The sequence below is a fragment of the Pinus tabuliformis genome, chromosome 2_2 (assembly GCF_031772625.1).
Source record: "Pinus tabuliformis cultivar Carrire ecotype Pingquan chromosome 2_2, CPIR1, whole genome shotgun sequence".
In the NCBI taxonomy this organism is placed as follows: domain Eukaryota; kingdom Viridiplantae; phylum Streptophyta; class Pinopsida; order Pinales; family Pinaceae; genus Pinus; species Pinus tabuliformis.
Genome location: NC_142300.1, coordinates 1,517,164 through 1,536,962, shown reverse-complemented (window position 1 = coordinate 1,536,962; position 19,799 = coordinate 1,517,164). Strand labels below are relative to the sequence as shown.

At 38.0% G+C, this 19,799-nt stretch overlaps 1 protein-coding gene across 4 annotated transcripts in view; it reads left to right on the top strand.

Annotated features, from left to right (window-relative positions):
- Positions 1-4,260: 4,260 nt before the first annotated feature.
- Positions 4,261-19,799, top strand: part of LOC149191246 (cold-regulated 413 plasma membrane protein 2-like) — a 153,436-nt gene continuing 137,897 nt past the window's right edge. The window contains exon 1 of one of the 4 annotated variants that reach the window (XM_089406208.1): positions 4,261-4,497. In XM_089406208.1, coding sequence (XP_089262334.1) covers positions 4,388-4,497 — 110 coding nt within the window. In that variant the 5' untranslated portion in view covers positions 4,261-4,387. Of the gene's footprint in view, positions 4,498-4,523; positions 4,862-19,799 lie in introns of those variants that run through there. The other 3 variants (XM_089406206.1, XM_089406205.1, XM_089406207.1) reach the window with 3 other exon arrangements.

Genomic DNA, 19,799 nt, shown 5'->3' with positions numbered 1-19,799 from the left:
AAATCGAGTTTATTTTAACTATCCAACAATAACAACAAGAATAACGACTTAGAATTTTTAATTTTATTATTTAGTTTGAAGTTATTTTTCTGTTAACATAAGGTTATGCCTATTTTATTTTGACAAAGTCAAAATGTTTACATGACAACATATTTACCATAATGGAAAAGAGTTAAATATCAACTATAAGTAAAATAAATATAAAGTTTAAGTAAGGGTAACTATAGTGCAAAAAGGCTGAAGCACAAAAAATAGGTGGGGTTGTAAATAGGAAAAAGTTGAAAATTAAAAGATCTTAGGTGTGGAAATAAGAGGAATAATTATAATTGATTATTGCAATTTAGAATAAAAGAGAATAAATGAGTAGAAATGATGAAACTTATTAGTAAAGTTGGTGGATTACATACTTTGAGGATTAACTAAGTTCATAGTCATCTTCTTAATTAAGATTGTTTTGATGCATATCAATTTGTAGGACTTATTTGATGCAACAAGAGTAATGGGGTGGATGCTAGAATTTTGGTTTGGTCAAAGCAAACTAAATGCTTAGATTCATGAGAGTGTAGTAGATTTAGACAGTGTTAATTTTTGTAGCATCAGATGGTGTTCTAGTCTTGAAACTTTGTGGAGAGGCTAAAACACAGGAGTTCTCTAAAACCCATAAATGGTTTTTAGAAATTCCACCTAGAGATAGCCCAATTAAATTAATTGACCATAATTAAAAATTTCCTAACTTAGGAAAAATGGTTAATTAATAGGAATTAATTGAGAAATGTGTGAATCATCTAGAAACTCACACAGATTGACTTGGAGATGATCTCAGCCATCGATTAAGTTTTAATCTTGGTCGTTGGAGTCCCAACTGGAGATTATAAGAAGAGGTCGATGGGTAGATGGAGAACACACCAGTGCAGATACTCAGTTGCCCAGGCAGTTCGAATTCCTAAGTGCAGGAGTGATTCAATAGTGGAGATCGAGCTAGGAGGTGAGTTACAAGTGGTATAAGAGGTTAGCAATGATTCAGAGGAAGTTTTCTAGTTCCGGAGAGCCAGAAAGAGAAGGCCGAAATTTATCTCCAGGAGGCTGCGTAGGGACAATGTAGAGCCTCAAGATAACAATTCGATTTCACTAAAGGGGAGGACGTTTTCAGTTCCAGAGGTCGGGAAGATTTTTCAGAGGGTCGAAGAAACATTTTCCTAGTCAGCAACAAGCAAAACGACTAGATTGGTAGCAGTTCCAGGCCAAGTGTGTGAAGGTCTGCGCTAGGGTGATGCAAGGCCTGTGCAGAGTAGGTGGACAACTTGCTTTTCAGAGGCAGTTAGGTGCCGAGATTGTTCGGAAAGAGAGTAAAATCCCTCAGTATATTTTTGCCAATGTTTCTATTGGACAAAATCTCCAGTTTGATGACATTTTATTGTACTTAGAATTTCTGCCGCATAATAATAATATAAACCCTCAGCTGTTGCAACTGGTTTTCTGGGGACTTTTGTCAAAAAATAACAGTGTCATTTTTATGTATGTATACTAGCATTTCTTAGTTTCCAATGCTTTTATTTTCCACAATATTTTATTTGTGAAGATTGCAGGGTGATTAATTCATTGTTGTCATAACAATAAACTACATAATTAATTCACAATTAGAAGAATTAATTCTAGTTGTTGCAATAGGAAATTCGTAGAAATTTTCATAGATAGGTGGTTGTAAAAGGCATTAGTAATATGTTCCTTGAGGGGAGTTTGAATATACTAATTACTCTCACTAATGTAGGATTTTCCACAATAAGATGGAATTTGATGAACACCTTGAGAGACAAAGGGGTGAGATTTATTTGACACATTTGAATAATTGTTTGAGGGCTATATGTGGCTTGAAGAAAGTTTTAATAATATTTTTTGCTAGGATTTTGGATAATTGGTTAGTGACACCATAAATTTAAGAGAGATAACATGGGGAGAGAGATGTGGATTCAATGTTCATGGTTTTCGGTTGAAGGGTAGCTCATAAAGCTTTGTTGATATGGGATATTTGCTTGAATGGCATTGGTGAGGCAGGTGCCATTTTTGTTGAAGTGATGGGAGGTAGAGGTTTAAGTAGCTCTAGATATGAGAGTCTTGAGGAACACAATTTTTTTTTGTAAGGTGGCAATGAGAATGGGCATGGAGCTATCTATATGTACGATTATTTTTTTTCAAAAAAACTTGATGAAAGAGGGTACAATTAGGCTGACACACAACTAAAATATCTAAAATGGGTATATAATTGTCCTATTCAATTTAAGCCCTAAGGGTTAACTCAATTAATTGAGTCCTCATCGTTAAAACACCTTTGCTATTGAGAGGTCACGTGTAGAATGCTCTTGACACTCTTGGGGTCAGGCTCCGTGGTTGAGTCAGTAGGAAGTGATCCCTTCGGGTGGATCTACTCGGTACAAATATTCCATGGACGTAGTGGTCATCAATCTCCGGGGTTCATGAACCACATAAAAAAAATTGTTCCGTTCTATTTCCATTTTAAATTGAATGTGAAGGGGTAAGAGGTTAAGATGATCACATAATGAGTTTATGTTGAAAATGCCATGGGGCTAGATGATGAAAGTGTCAACCACAAATAAGAACCACCATTTGGGTTTGAGAGGATAATTCTTAAGGGAAAGAGCTTCAAAATGATCCATAAAGTTGTCAGTTGCTACGGGGGATAATGGAGATCCCATTGCAATGGCCTTCTCTTGTTTATAAGATTTACCTTTAGAGCTAAAGAAGGTAGAGTTAAGGTGAATCTTAATAAGGTTTAAGGTATTCAAGTGATAAGTTTCAAAAATGATGTCAAGAGGTTTAGAGATTGGGATTTTGGTGAAAATAAAAATTACATCTAAACTCACTAAAATGTCTTGGTCATTAAGGTTAAAATCTCAAATTTCATAGGTAAAGCTATCATAGTCTCTTATAAATGAGGGCGTAAAACCTATAAATGGTTGAATTCCTTAGATAATAGCTTAGCTAGGGAATGGGTAGGGGCACCAAATTATATTCTAAAAAAAATACTACTATAAGATTACTTCATTGAATTTTGGTGATGGCAAATTGGAAAAAGATTGAAATTGCAAAACTTTTAACCTTCTTCATAATGAAATATATAATATGAAAAACTTCTGTATCTATAAATATAATTTATTTTTTGTATGAGTGGATATGGTGTCCATTTTAAGTGTGGGACAATATGTATGGTTCTAAGCAATAGGCCATGATCCAGGGTCAAAATACAATGCTTTATTCCATAACATTTTCCTTTAGGGTTCATAGGCTATGTGTGGGGCATTGGGCCATCACATAGGTCCTATGTAGGGAATCTTTGGCTATGAAACAATTCTAAGATGTTTCATTGTATGGATTGTGAAAACATTTGTTCACAGAATTTTGTATATGGAGAGAAATAAGATGCATTTTACAATGCAAAGTTGAAGAAAAAGTCCATTATAATCATTTATTCCATGTAACTTTAACTCAATATAAAAACTAATATTATAAAATTGAAATTATAAGTAATAATAATAATCTAATTTCAAGGTCATGGCCAAGTGATACACCTAATTCGTGTATGACATAAATGATCCACCTCCATTTCACTGTTAATGAAACTATACATACTCTACCCTTAAAAATTTAAACCTATAATCTCTATAAAAAAACATAAACCTTTATTTTATTTGAAATTTTATTTAATATTATTATTTAGTTTTATAATCAATTCACATTACCAATAACCAATAATAAAAGACATAATACCAAAGAGATTTCCATGTAAACTTTTTGAATTCCTCATAGCATTTAATAAACATTGAGTTCAAGTAGACCATACTAATAAAAAGAAAGTTAAAATACATCATATGTTTTACATAGTGGAAAACCTATCATAACTCAGTTGTCAAACAAAAACATTGAGGACACTTACTACTTGGGTTATCAATGTAAGCTAACTCATCACCTTTATAAGGAAAATCAAACTACTTAGAATTACTAGTTGATAATCCATAAAACACTGCTAACCTATGTCCTTACCTCCTAAAAAAACTCTTAACCAAATAAAAACAATTTTTAACATACTCCAAACCCAAATTAAAATTTATTATACTAATTCAGTATAAAATTTCAAAACATATATATATATATATTTTATTCTTATTTTTTACTTTTTAATTTAAATTAATAAAAATTCAATCCAATCGAACTTTTCTCCGTGACATTACGCCAACTATTATAAAATAAGAGAGATATTTGGCCACATCAAGACTCCGGTTTGAATTTTTGATATACATACGCAAAGAATTAATGAAGTACCGTCCTGAGAGATCGCTGAACATTTGTGTGAAAGCTTCAAATTTGTACAGAAATGGCAGCGATGGCATCCCCGATCGATGCAGCCGTACAAGCAGTGCCTATGTGTGAGGCTTATGTTGCAGACGCAACTTTTCTCAGATGGCTCTCCATCGCTGCTGCTCTGTAAGTGTTCTTATATTTCGGAATTATCTATCAGATTACTGAGTTAGTGTTTAGGGTTAGAGGAAGATAGCTCTGAAAACCTGCGACTGTATCCCAATAATCTAATAGGTTTCTGTCCCGCATGTGGCCGAGAGATACTGTGAAAGAGTAGGAGAGGAGAACAGCAGAAGAAGAGACGAAATGTGGGCTAATTGGGAGAACGATTTAAGAAGAGATGTGCACCCGTTGATGAAGAGCAACAAAGGAGAAAAAGTGATATTCATGCCATAATGACATGGTTAATTAAATAAGATAAAAGTCAAATAATGGTCGAGAACTGCCATGTAACACTCCCTTCCACCCTTTTGGCTTTTTTTGGGCTGTGGTAAGTGTTATCTCGTCTTGTGGTAAGTGTTATCTCGTCCTTTTGACCTGATCTCCAAGATTTGTTGTGAAGATGGATCAGCAAAAACTTTGTTTTTTGATATTTGTGGAATTTAATTTTGGTATCACCATGGTGATCAGTTTGTCAAGAGCTTTCTAACGATATAAAATTTAACTCAATCTGAGTCTCGGATCAAAAGTTATTCCATGTCACCTCAGCCATGTCACCCTTATATTATCATGTGGCATCCACATATACTTGATCTGGCCACGTGGCACTGCCACGCCAACATTCCACCGTGGTATTAGTGTATCCAGCCTTGACCACATCCAAACTTGCACAATTGTGCAACTTCTTGACCCTCGGATACTCAATCCGAGTCTCGGATTGAAAGTTATTCCATGTCATCTCAGCCATGTCACCCTTATATTATCATGTGGCATCCACATGTACTTGATCCGGCCACGTGTCTCTGCCACACCAACATTCCACCGTGGTATTAGTGTATCCAGCCTTGACCACATCCAAACTTGCGCAATTGTGCAACTTCTTGATCCTCGGATAGCTTGGTGAAGGGTTCCACAATGACACGGTTCTGTTGGTGGGCTAGCGCTCCATCACCAAGAACGAATCTGACTTACTCTTTATTTGGGTTATAGAAAGACATGTACCTTTCGCCAACCTCGGATCTCTGGATTCAAAGCTAGTACAACATGCATTATGGGCCCCGATATTACTTATGCGTTGCGCCTCCCCACACAAAAGTAAAAAGGGAGCTGTCTAGGCCTATGAGCTTCCAGACTCTTAGGAGGTGAACAATTCTTTGCCATCCTCGGAAGTTTCGATTCCCGGATACAATATGAAACCTGGCCAAGGGTGGATCTGGGCCTGCGCAAAAGGCGCAAAACCTTTGCCAACCCAAGATCTTCGGATAACCTAGTAGACAGTTCTACTGGTGGGTCAACTTCCATATCCAATCCAAGTTGCATGTGGGTGTTACAAATAGTTGCTTGCCTTGCCACCCCTAGGTGCTCAGACTCCTGGACCTATGTTGCACGTGAAGTGATTGGCACGGGCCCCTACTATGTTATGCGGTGCGAGCCCCATGTGAAGGTTGAAAAGATCAAATCCAAAGCCATGAGGAATGACACCCCCAGATGTGATTTCCACTTTAGAAGGAAATGTAGTGCTTGAGAGATCTGAGCTGTTACAACATAGGCTTCTCCCTGCCAGCACCCCCAAATTTTTGGATTTTACTAATGTGCTAAGGAATAGGGAATATGGAAAGTTTCCAAGGCAAAGGGAAATAGCACAAACGCCAATATTCCTGGTAAACATGGACTAGGCCCGAAAATTCGACCCTCAAAGTACCATTCCATGACCAAAATAAAAAGTTGGATATTAGCGAGCCCTGAAATACACCAAAGCAAATGAGAGGAGATAAGAGCATGGCCTGTTGGAAATGTAACTAGTTTCAATCTTCATAATTGTTGTTGTACTTGTTTCAATATGTATTCTATGTAACAAACAAGAGAAGAAAAGAAAAAGTTATTATTGATGGTCTTCTAGGTAAAAGCATGTTCTTCATGCTTCTAGGGTTTGTTAGGTCATAGGATTTATTGTCACGGGTCAAAGGAGTCAACATTATACTTATAAGACCATTTCGGGCAAAAGGTATCTTTTAAAAGAATTAATTTTGAGTCTAGAAAGTCCTAGAACCTCCAAAAGTACAAGTTGGCCCTGGTAGCATTCGACCCCTTGGAAAGGCTATATAAAAGAGCAATTTGACCTCATTTGGGACTCACTCACAAGTTCGATCTCAAGAAGGAAGTTTGATCTGTAGCTAGAAAGTAGGAGAAGATCTTGTTTTTGGGCTTTCTCTCTCTCACATGTGTGAAGGATTAGGGTTTCAACAGCTTCCAAGAACGCCGAAATTGCAGGTTCGAGTTGCAGTATCAAGTAGCTGGGAGAGCAAGATATTCTGGTTTGACTTTGTTGACCTTGGGAGGAGCTATCTTAATCAAGGAAGACCTATTGAAGCGTTGAATTAGAGTTTCCATAGCAACTACAGGGCTGAAGTCGTAGGTCGAAGTAGCAGTGTTGAAGCTAGGAGGTCGAAGTTGCAGTTTGAAGCTGGTTGGTGCTAGATCAAGGAAGGACTTGTTGGAATGGATGACTTGATACTTGGAGGAGGACTTGGTATAGGGTTTGGGCCTTTGTTGTCTCATTTGAAACAGATTCTATAAGAAGAGAACAATATTCCAGGTTTTTCCCTTGGAGGGGTTTTGCCTTGGTTGAGAGCCTAATTTCCGTGCCCTCTATTGTTAGTTTATGTTCTTGATTTTGTTTGATGATGAAGATTTAAAAAAGAAGCATAAGAAGAATAATAAAGTTCTCAAGCAAGTATTAAGGTTAAGGAAAATCGAAATTAATAGCTGCCACTTTGCATTTTCCAACATGGTATTAGAGCTAAAGTGAACAAGAAGGCAACTGGAAGGATCATCTTGTGGACACAAGAAGGGCTTGCAAAAGAGAAAAGGAAAACCTATTGACCTAGAAGAAAGGTCTCATTAGAAGAAAGCTTGAAGAGGAAGACTACAAGAAGGTTGTTGATCTTGCTTGGAAAGAGATCTATTTAAAGTCATCTTTGAAGGAAGCGTACAAAATCTTGGTATCATTCATCACTCTTGAAAGTTGTTGTTGGAAGAATCCTAGGAAACATCTTTCAAGGACATTATTGAAGTCTCTTCAAAGATCTTGGAGGCATCAAGAAAGTTGAAGACATCATCAAGGAAGAGAAGAATTTTGGTTATTAAGTGTCATATTACTACTCCATGTCTGAATCTACAGGTCATATGGGTTCTTTCTGCAAGGAAAGCAACAAGCTTGTTGGAGCATCAAATTTCCTAGCATGGAAGAAAATGATTAACTTGGCTCTTATAGAACATGAGGTAATGGAATATGTTACTGGTGAAATTACTGAACCTAGCAAAGACAAGACTCAAGAACTAGCAAAGTACAAGAAAGGAGAAGTAAGGGCACAAAGGATCATAGTTGAATCCATTAAGGATCCTCTTGTTCCATTTGTTGCAAATTTGAAAACTTCTAAGGCCATGTATGACAAGCTAGTGAATTTGTACTCTGTAAGTACATCAAGACAAAAGATGTCCTTGTGGAATAAACTCTTTAAAATGAAGAAATCAAAGGATGAGGACATAACATCCTTTTTGGTGAAGATTCCTTAATTAAGAGATCACTTGCAGGGGCTTGGAGAGACAATTTTTGATTCGGAAATGATCATCTGTGTATTAAATGCATTGCCACCAGAATGGAGCAACTTTGCAACAAGCATCTACTCTAAGAAAGATTCAACTCCTTTTGATGAGTTGTGGGTTCAATGCATTTTGAAAGAATCTAGGATCAAGGTAAAGGATGATATTGGATCAGATGAATAGTCTCAAGCCTTTCTAGCTAGAGTCAAGAAGCTAAAGAAGGGAAAGTTCAGGGAGTCCAAGAAGAAAGATCTGTCCAAGGTTCAATGTTTTAAGTGCAATGAATATGGACACTTTAAGAGGGACTGTCCAAACCAACAGAATAACAAAAGAAAGGAAAGAAGCGAAGCTCATGAATCTGAGATAGTGGGAGAACTTGAGAAGAAGCTGAAGAAAGAAGTCAAAGATCTCTACTATTAAAGAAGGCATCCTCTCTGTCAAGTTCCTTGTGAAATTGGTTTTTCATTTAGAATAGTATACATTGTTGTTTACTCTAGAAGAGTCTTGATTTTGTATAGCATCATAGAGAAAAGCATGTAGTATACTTAGAGTCTACTTGGTTAAGTTGCTTTGTAGAAATCATCTAGTCTTTATAGATAAATAGACCATTTTGCATATTGTTCATCCAGGCATTATCTAACATTATGTTAGAGGCAGTCATCTTGCTTAGGTGGATCATCATGATCCTGGAAGAACCATCATTTTGGAAGGTTCTTGGAAGAAGCATTATGACAAGGTTAGTATACATTCCATATAGTATGGAAACAATACTTTAAAGGGATGAAGGAATGTAATGGGTCAGGTTGTGGGCTCATTATGAGACATATAACTAGATGATAGAATAAGAAGCATAGGAATGCATATTGAAAGTGACTCTTGGATAAGATTTATATGTACAAAATCTTGTAACATGCATAGTCTGATTATATGATGTTTAAAGAAAAGAAGTTGACTTACTTAAGGACAAATAAAGGATTAAGACTTTCTCTAGAATATATAAAATAATGATTAATATCCAGTATAATCTCCAGAAGAAAGTTTTAACTTGGTAATCAAGTTTGATCCTTGGGCACTTTGATGCATGAAGGAACATTCATATGGAGATGGACCATGAGGATGTTGATTGGACAAGAAGGTCATCATGATGAGGTAAGTCTAATTTTAATTATTGTTGGTTATCTGGTTAACATATTATTTTGCTACTTGGAAGGATGTTGCAGGAATACATGATGATAATTGAGGCAAGTTCAACTGTATGGATGGAATGTATGAAGTATGTTGAGGGAAGCTCAATATATGATACTTGACAACTGTGAAATCAAGATATGCTCATCTTGAATTGAAAGGTAGCAGTTCAAGAAGATAACTTGAAGGTCAACAAGGGAGATCACTTTCATGCAAAAACTATGATTAGCTTGAAGTTTGGAAAGGCTCAACACAATGCCTTCATGACAAGATGAAAGTGATAAACAAGAAAGATGACTTGGATCCTGTCACAAGATTGAAGAGTGAAGATGGCTCCATAATACCTCGGAAAGAAGAAATCTCGATACAAGAGATGCGATGGAAAGAGGGAGCCATGTAGCTATGAAGAACAAGTAGTTGAAACTCTCATGATGATAAGCTATAAGGCTTGTGGTGTTGGCTTCCACTATTGAAATGAAGTTTGGAATCTCCTGTGGTTTTGAGAGGGAGCAAAGGAATCTCCTTGAATAGGAGCAGGGATCTATTCTTTAATCAAAAGGAGACTAGAGATGTCTTCTTTGGTTGAGAGGGAGTAATGATGGATATCACATGTGCATTCTCTTCTTCATGTATCATGCACTTGACCAGGAGTAACAACCGTAAGTCTAAGTGAAGGCCTTGGAGAGAGAATGGTGAAGGATTAGATAAGCATCCGTGGTTTCCTCGACGATAAAGCATCCATGGTTTCCTTGATGATAAAGCATCCAAGAAAGGAAAGGTGCCGACATTCTTTGAGGATGGGACAAGAATCCAAGATAAGAGTGGTCGAAGGGGACTAATATTCTTTGAGGATACATGATTAGGAATCCAAGATAAGAATAGTCCTAAAAGTACATACCTTGTGAACATTCGGATGGGGTATGTGCCTTATAGCGGTAGTGTGGTATCACACATAAAGTCTCCCAGCATAATGCTCTTGAATGAAGAAGAGTTTGTCTAGTTGAGCCTCAGAGACAACGCTGGTCATAATAATGATGCTTACAGTTGGCATATCAATTTGACTCTTCTTATGAGAACGTTTTAGTTTGAGGCGGTATCACATAAAGCCTCCCAGCATAATGCTCTTGAATTGTTAAACACACATGGGAAACCACAAATAGGAAAGATAAAACATGACAGTACAATTTTTATTAACAACTGATATACATTTATAGTACATTGTTGTGACCGTTGGGTTTCACATCCCAAGGTCTCTTGGACTCCTTTTGTCCATTCGGCTTCCACACTAACCCATTGAGGATTAGGTGTCCAACATTCCCCCCCCTAATCCGAAGGGTTATGTATGAGTCCAAGAAGAGAGCTGTAATACAAAATGTGCAAAAATGCATGGCAGCACAAGGCTGAATGTGCTCTCTGAAATGTTGGTATAAAGGGCGGTGGTTTAAGGATGACCACCAACATTGGAACTCTTAGTGCAGTTCCTGGAACTCTTCCAAAACTGGCAAGAAACTGAAGTCTTCTGCTAGAGGAAGTGCTCCTATTGTTTTAAAGAGGGAAACCTTCAACCATGAAAGGGAGGTCTCACCCCGCATAAAAGGGAGAACTTCAACCTGAAAAGGGAAGTCTCAACCTGTGATGGTTTAAGGATGACCAACAACTCTGGAATGCTTAATGCAATTCCTGGAACTCTTCCAAAACTGGCAAGAAGCTGGAGTCTTCTGCTAGAGGAAGTGTTCTCAATTTTGTTCCTAGAATTCTTCCGAAACTGGCAAGAAGCTGAAGTCTTCTGCTAGAGGAAGTGTCCCAGATTACCGACTGAAGGCATGTTCATGGGCATCTTTGTCTCTGGCTACAACTCTGAAACTGGTGTGGCAGGTTGTGGCTCAGGCTCGCTTGATGTGGCTTTGAAGCTTGTAGATGACCATCATTTCCCCCCCTGTCAGATACAAGGTGAGATGATGGAGAAAACTCAACTGCAAGACTGTTCAATACTCTGGAACAAATTCTGACATGTGTTTGGAATATCTTCTTGGTTGTTGATGCCCATTGCCAATAAGCGATCCATCCAAGATGAATCTTTGTTCTTGCAGGACGTTTATTTTTGAAGCATCTGTTTGAAGAATCACTGGTTTTATGATAGTGCTTACATGGATGAAGATCAAAACAATGATCTTTCAAATGGCCAACTCGGTCACAGTGTTGGCATTTCACAATCTGTTGTTGTTGTCGCTGCTGTGGTAGAGGGGCAGAATCTGGAACAGCTGAAGCTAAACTGTCATGAGGAGCAGGTGAACTGTCATGAATGAATCCAACACTCTGAAACTGAATGGGCTTGGCATAGTCTGGAATATGAAAGGACAAGTCCTTGTCATATCCAAGATCAGTTCTGTGCTTGTTGTGGACAAGCTGTTCCCAAGGTCTGATGATGGGCTTGGGAAGTGCAGACTGAACTTCTGCATCTGCATGTGACTTTGCTGCTTCCTTGGGCACTGGATTTGAATCAACTTGCTGCTTATGGGATTCTGTTTCAATGTTCTGAACAGAAACAGGTTCAGAATGATGACTCCATTGCTGCAATTCTTCCTGCTGTAGTTGTGATTCAAGTTGCAGAAACTCTATCTTTTCATGTGCATTTTGTAGACAGGTTTGAATGTCTCTGAGAATTGATTTATCAATCATAATTGTACTATTGACAGTAGAATGTATTAAATTGTTTAGTAATTCCAACACTCCATCGGCCATTTTCCAACAATGAATGCAATCAAATAAAAAGGTGCTCCACCGCGTTGCAAACTCAACAATTTAACAATACTGTGAACAAAGTTCTACTTAATAAATCATCCAAGGCTAAAGCATATGCCATACCAGGACCCTTATCCAGCGCAATCAACATACACACCAACCATGAGCAGTAATGACTGGTTCTTAATATGACCTCAACGCATATAACAGCTAGAGCCTAACCTAAGTTTAGGCACAGTCTCTAACGAAAAACAGATTAACGCACTCCAAATCAGAAAATATAATCAAACAAAGCATCATCTGCAAATTTCTTCTCTTTCAAAGAAGCAGGAGAATCAATGCAGCTCACAGGTGACAACGCACAGGTCACTGAAGGTTCACTGATTTTGTAGCATACGCTGAGCACAGTCCTTATCGCATATCAGATTTACATTGCATGGTTTCCAACATGTATTATAAAGCATATAACACTATACTATTCTTCAATACCATCACCATACCATTCGTCCTTCAAAAATTGGAGGTACACGGAGACTAGATTTCAACAATATAAATGGTTGAGCGGTGATGCTTCAGAAAGTAGACTTCGCCATAGACAGAGGGATTGAAATTACTCGAGCGCTGATACGATGCCCAGGTAATCTAACATATTCTATTCTCTTCGGCTTTTTTTGATTACAGAAATCTTCCTTTCAGCGTTCTTTTTCAGATCAAGGGCGAAAATACAAAGTAAAACTGGAAATGGCAGCTGTGGAGCAGGCCGAAAACAACTTCGATGCCAAGAAATATGAAAAGAACATGTAGAGTTTCCTTGGAGGAGAAGAACTTTATTCTACCTGGGAGGAAGTTAATGAAACGTTCGACTCCATGGGGCTTTAGGAAAACCTCTAAAGAGGATTTTATGCATATGGTTTTGAGAAGCCTTCTGCTATCCAGTAGAGAGGAATTGTTCCTTTCTGCCAAGGTCTCGATGTTATTCAGCAAGCGCAATGGGGAATAGGAAAGACCGCAACCTTCTGTTCAAGAATGACTGATTATTTCATTTTCGGTTCCCACACAACTGTCACTAGAACGCTTAAGTGTTTGCAGATTTCCATCACGCCAAAATCATGCTGCAAGTCCCATGCAAGGGAAGCAGGTTTTATTCCCTGCTGTCGACGCCAAATTTTCTCAAATATTACAAGTGACCGTGATATGAGTGTCCCCTTATTGTTGATGGATCGGTTTGTAGGCTAGATTCGACTATACAAATTCGTTGGGACAAGCTGCAAACGATTCAATGGAGCAGAGCGGTGGCAATCATTAATGTCAGCAAATTGGCAGAGCTCAAGTGCGCAGGAGCGTTAGGTTTCCTTGGGAAGATAAAATGCCCAAGCCAGAATAGGAATTCTGAGATTTCGTTTTAAATCAAAACCAGCGTTACATATTAAAACGGCATGAGATGCCAGGCCAACGTTTTCAATGAGATGTCAGCCGGGACAACGCTGATATAACGTATATGGACAGTTGTGGTGTGATGGTATTTGAATGGAGCGGTGGTATGAATGATGAGAGAGGGAGTATTAATGCGTAGGGAAGCAGCATTCGGTGAACCGTGTTCTATGGAGGTGGATACATGTATATGCAGCAAACGCATGTATGGTATGGGCAGTGTTTGCAATGGGAGTTGATACTAGCATATTAACCGGAGCTGTGATATCCAGCGTAGCCACAGTGAGGAGGGCCGACTGATGTATAGATTTGACCCATCTATCCGCATTCAAATCCGCCAGATTTGACAGCACTGACATGTGTAGAGTGCGCTCAATAAAATGGAACGGCTAAAGGAATCTATAATCACCATTAGGCATAGAACTGAACAAGTAAATGTAGAAAACTAAATGTTGAGCTTGATTAGACCATAAAACACATGGAAGGCCACATATCATACCGGACAGCGTCATATACCAGCGTAGCGTGGAGACAACGTTATATACCAGCGTAGCATTGTATCGGAGTAGTATGGAGGAGCGTTTATACCATGGGACGGTCCTCGGCTGAGGCAGTACCAATTTGAGCAGTGCCTTTTCCCAACTGCATTACATGAAGCTTCTATGGTGACATCTTATCTTTCTGGCGGAGGTCACTTTAGCAAACAGTCTCGAGAAATAGCAACCACGTCAACCATGAAAATTTCCCAGGATGAAAGCGATTCCTCTAATGGTGTTGATCCAGGCCTTATTTGAGCGCAGAGCTACCACAATGAGTGTTGAGCATTCAGAGAATCAACAAAGGTGTTTTTGTCAGGCCAACACGCAAATGGTCAGATAGATCGCTCTTCAGGGCAGAATCTAAAAGAGAGACGGTTGCTGATAACAATTCCGAGTAGCAGAGGGTATGGTATCAATTCTAATGAGTAGAGGGCAGAAGTGACACACAGAGAAATGATACAAAACCAGAGGCTCAAATTGAAGCAGGGCAGGAGTACGCCCGCTTTGATACCATGTTAAACACACATGGGCAAACCACAAATAGGAAAGATAAAACATGACAGTACAATTTTTATTAACAACTGATATACATTTATAGTACATTGTTGTGATCATTGGGTTTCACATCCCAAGGTCTCTTGGACTCCTTTTGTCCATTCAGCTTCCACACTAACCCATTGAGGATTGGGTGTCCAACATGAATGAAGAAGAACTTGTCTAGTTAGGCCTCATAGATAGTGCTGGTCATAATAACAATGCTTACAGTTGGCTTATCAATCCGACTCTTCTTATAAGAACTCTTCAGTTTGAGAATGGTGTTATATTAATTGTACAATTATGAATACCTCCCTAGTTAAGAGGGAGTGTTAGAAATGTAACTAGTTTCGGCTTTCATAATTGTTGTTGTACTCATTTCAATATGTATTCTATGTAACAAACAAGAGAAGAGCATGGGTTTCATGCTCATTATTGATGGTCTTTTAGGTAAAAGCATATTCTTCATGCTTCTAGGGTTTGTTAGGTCATAGGATTTATTGTCATGAGTCAAAGGAGTCAACATCTGTTTATAAGATCCTTTTGGGCAAAATGTATCTTTTAAAAGAATCAATTTTGAGTCCAGAAAGTCTTAGAACCTCCAAAAGTACAAGTCGACCCTGGTAGCTTCAAGTTGGCCTAAAGGAGGGAATTTGACCCTTTGGAAAGGCTATATAAAGGAGTAGTTTGATCTCAAGAAGGAAGTTCGATCTGTAGCTGGAAAGCAAGAGAAGATAGTGAAGTGCCATAAGAAGAAAGGAAGGAAATCTTGTTTTTGGGGTTTCTCTCTCTCACACATGCGACGGATTAGGGTTTCTACAGCTTCCAAGAATGTCGAATTTGCAAGTTCGAGTTGCAGTATCAGTATCAAATCGCTGGGAGAGCAAGATATTCTGGTTTGACTTTGTTGACCTTGGAAGGAGCTATCTTGATCAAGGAAGACCTCTTGAAGGGCCGAGTTAGGGTTTCTGCAACAGCTAGAAGGCCAAAGTAGAAATATTGAAGCTGGGAGGTCGAAGTTGCAGTTTGACGCTGGTTGGTGCTAGATCAAGGAAGGACTTGTTGGAAGGGTTGACTTGGTACTTGGAGGAGGACTTGGTTTAGCGTTTGGGTCTTTGTTGTCTCATTTGAAACAAATTCTATAAGAAGAGAAGAGTTTTCCCTGTTTTCCCCTTGGAGGGGTTTTGCCCTGGCTGAGAGCCTAATTTCTGTATCCTTTGTTGTTACTGTTTCTGTTCTTGATATTTGTTTGATGAAAAAAATTTAATAAGGAAACACAAGAAGAATAGTAAAGTTCACAAGCAAGTATTAAGGTTAAGGAAAATTGAAATTAATAGTTGCCACTTCGCATTTTCCAACATGGCCCCATGACCGATTTACACAAACTACACATTGTTTGATGAAAACATATGAGATAGTTCAACCCTGTTGCCTAGAGCAGGGCTAGTTAAACTTCTACAATGAGAGATGAATCCATCAATCATGAGATCTATAAGAGTGCATACCATTCAAAAAGATCCACTGTCTATCTTTCAAACAGTGCAATCTCATTATATTTCAACCATTGTAACCATTTGTCACAACAATACCATGATAATGCAAAAACTCACAGTCTATCACCTTGTTTTGCTAGCACAATTCGAGTACATTCATTCAACCGCATGTAAGGTGGCTACAAATGAATATGACAATGAATTACAGGCATTCAATCATGATTATTCAAGATCATATACAATCAATAACGTAACAAGGACTATCATAGCCCATAATCCAAATATGCATAAATATACTTACTTGAATGCGTCAAATTGGTTTGAAACTGAAGGAGGGACTTCCACTCTCTACCCATCCATAGGGCAACTACATCACAGTCTTTCTTGCAGCCCGAGTTAGATCCAAAGTTTGAGGGAATGCTTTCTCAAGGGAAACTTCACACCAATGGCTTGGTAAACACTCAGAGATGGAGTCTATTGTTGAGATGGTTTATCAATTGCCCTCTAGCAGTAAGCACCATAATGATTCACTTACTCCCCTAAGTTCAATTATAGGTCTTCACCTAGGGTTCAAATGGGGTATTACTTTGTCCAGGAGATTGAATCCATATCCAGGTGGTTTATCAATTTTATTTTCATAGCACGCACCACAGGGGTTTGCAATCCACTATCCAGGTGGTTAACAATAAATGCTTTAATTGATGTGTATCTACACACAAGGATTGGTTGCTGAGATTGGACTTCATTGGCGCTAGAGACAATGGTTAGCAAATGCTTGCTACATTTGAGAGAGAAGGGAAGGCAAAAAAGTTGGGGCAACCAAATACGAAGGAAAACCTTGATGAGAAGAGATACTAGGTAAAGAGAATAAGGGAGTCCTACTTGAATTGCAATGGTTGTGTTACCACACAATCTAGCATGGGTCCTATGAGGGGTTCCAAAGGGACCACTACTAGACCAAGTGACAACAACAGGATAAGGACCCACTGTCACCTCAGTCAATGTCCCCTGCTCTTTACGAACTTTCACCGATGGGAGGAGTTCCGGTATGAAGGAAACCACTAGAAAGGTAGAGGTCAATGATAATGTACAATATGATTTCCAAAAACCATTCACACGAGAGGCTTAGATAATCGCTTTCTTGCTTCAAAAGCAAGGTAAGGGGCTCCCCAAGAAAGGCTTGTAGGGAGGGAGGCCTAAACCTAGGTGAAAAAGATATTCAACACAAGGGATGTACCTAGATCAAGGATTCCCAAGGAGATAGGAGGATCTCGCTTAGGGTTTTGTGGGATAACAAACATGTAAAGGTTTGGGACGACAAGAGATACCCAGAGGATCCAAGCGAGGCCTAGGGTTCAGGATGTTTATCAACAATATGAATAAGTCAAGCAAGGATGAGAAGAAGGGTCAATAAGAGATGAACTTCCTTTGAGTTTTTGAGTGAGAAATGACCCTTCAAGAGCCACTAACCAAAGCAACCTAAGTATGAAAATGATGTTGGAGCTAGGGCTTAGGTTTTCCCCAAATTTAATTGTGGAAAGTGCTTCAAATTATGAGGACACTTGGAGGACACCTTAGCACAGCTATAAACCAACTCGCTCTTGGTTTGGACCAACCCAATGCTTTTCGCACTAGGTCCTAGGAGGCTATTAGGGTTAGGACAGAAAAATAGGAAAAAGGTGAAAGAAAAATGATTTGAGTGACCACCAGTGCCTAGTCCTTTTGGAAGAATTGGAGTTTAAGGAATCTTGTTTTTCAAACTTTGCTATCTCAAGGAGGGCTATTATAGCTTCGCAAACCCTAACAAGAGAGGCTTACGACTACCCTAGACTTTTATACTTGTTGACAACATAGTTATCAGAACTGGACCGGTCATTGAATTGGTAGACCCCTCAGGTCGGGAATTGGTCAGAACTAGATGGAAATCGGTAAAAAAACCGGTCAACCATAAACACATAAAATATTCAAATTTTAAAGAAAAACATATATATTCATGTTCATCCATATGAATCCAAACCATTTTATACACAAATAAGAAAAAGTTCTAATTTATATAGCATGTAAGGGTGCACAAAACCAAAATAGCATCGAGTGCAATCCATCTCTAAACTGAAAATACATTAGCAAACAAGCTCCACATGGCCTTCAACATCCAAAAAAATTATGCTACAACAAATACCTACATATCATCAAAATCATTGCCTACAGTGGGATCTTCGTCATCAATATCACCCTCTAAGCATTAAAATAAGATAAAAAAAACATAGCATGTCAAGTCAAGATTTTGTTTGAGTGAGTACTTTTTTTAGTAGGCTCATGATAGGCGAGTTCAACAACCAATGCCACTAACATCAACGTACATAGAGGGCTTGGTGCTCATGATTAAATACTAGTTCCATACCCTTGTACATGACAAAATCCAATGTAGCATTGCAATCTCCCCAATCCTGAAATCCTTGAAAACTGTAAAGTCTGTTGGATTTTGAGTGAGATCTAAAATTCTACTTTCTCCATATGAAATCAAATGAGGTTAGAACCACTCTCAAACATCATGAGTCATTTCATGGTAATGCTAAAAAAATAAGTAAAAGGATGAAAATGAAAGATAAAGGAGAATGTCACTTTTACTTTTAAGAATTTAACATTACCATGAATTGAATAGCATTAGTAGAGAAATATAGTCAAATACTAGGTTTTAAAAAATCTAAAAACATTAAAAAATTCTAAATTCTACAATTAAAAAATCTAAAAAATATTTAAAATCCTAAACATTTAAAAAATTGTAAAAATTTTAAAATTTTGGTGACTAAGGATTTTAAAATAAATCAAAAGGGATTTGCGCTTTAACGTTAAAAAAATTTAAATGTGGCCTATGGCCCATTGAATTTTTTCTTTTAACCCCTTTTGATTCATTTTTCCCTTGCATTAAAAGATTTAAAATTTTTCAGTTACCATTAAACATTATTGCCTAAGGAATAATTAAAATTTAAATTGAAAGTTCCTTAGTGTTATTAAATGCATTTCTCATGATTTTTTTATGGTCAAGGCGCGATAAATCATATTGGCTGTTCTAGATCTTGTTATTAACGATAATCATTTTAAATCTGGAATCTTTTGCATATAACAGTGTTGGGCATTTTCGTGGATTATTTATAATTGTCACTTTTTGTCACATATTGAAAATTGTTCTGGATAACTTGTTTTATTGATGGTTAATTCAAATATTGAAGGCATTGGTCTAAAATTGTTTATATCTCGTGGTCATGTCTTGTTTACTTTGGCGTTTAATCTATCAATCTAATTTAATCATTTAAATTCACCAAGTTATCCATCATTAAAATCTCCTAGAGTCTGTTTTTTCACAGGCTATTCTCATCTATTCGCCTAGGCACTACCCCCCTTGACTTGTCTAGGAGAGAGTCTAAACGGAGTGAGTACGGATTTAAGAGTGACAGCCCTTACTCTGAGCGTTGTCACGCTGCCTAGACACTCTGTGCGACAACAATAGGCTTCCCCTATCATAAATCATTGCTTTTTTGAAAAGCATTCGAAGGTTAAGGGCCCTTGGCAACAATGTACAAAACCGACCGGTTCAATGAAAAAAGGTCGATTCGGTACCGAATTAGCCAATTTCGTAAATGAAATGGCTGGTTCGATACCGAACCGACTGGTTTCATAAATGAAATGGCCGATTCAGTACCGAACCGACCAAAAACAGCTCAGGTCATTGGTCTGAATCGAT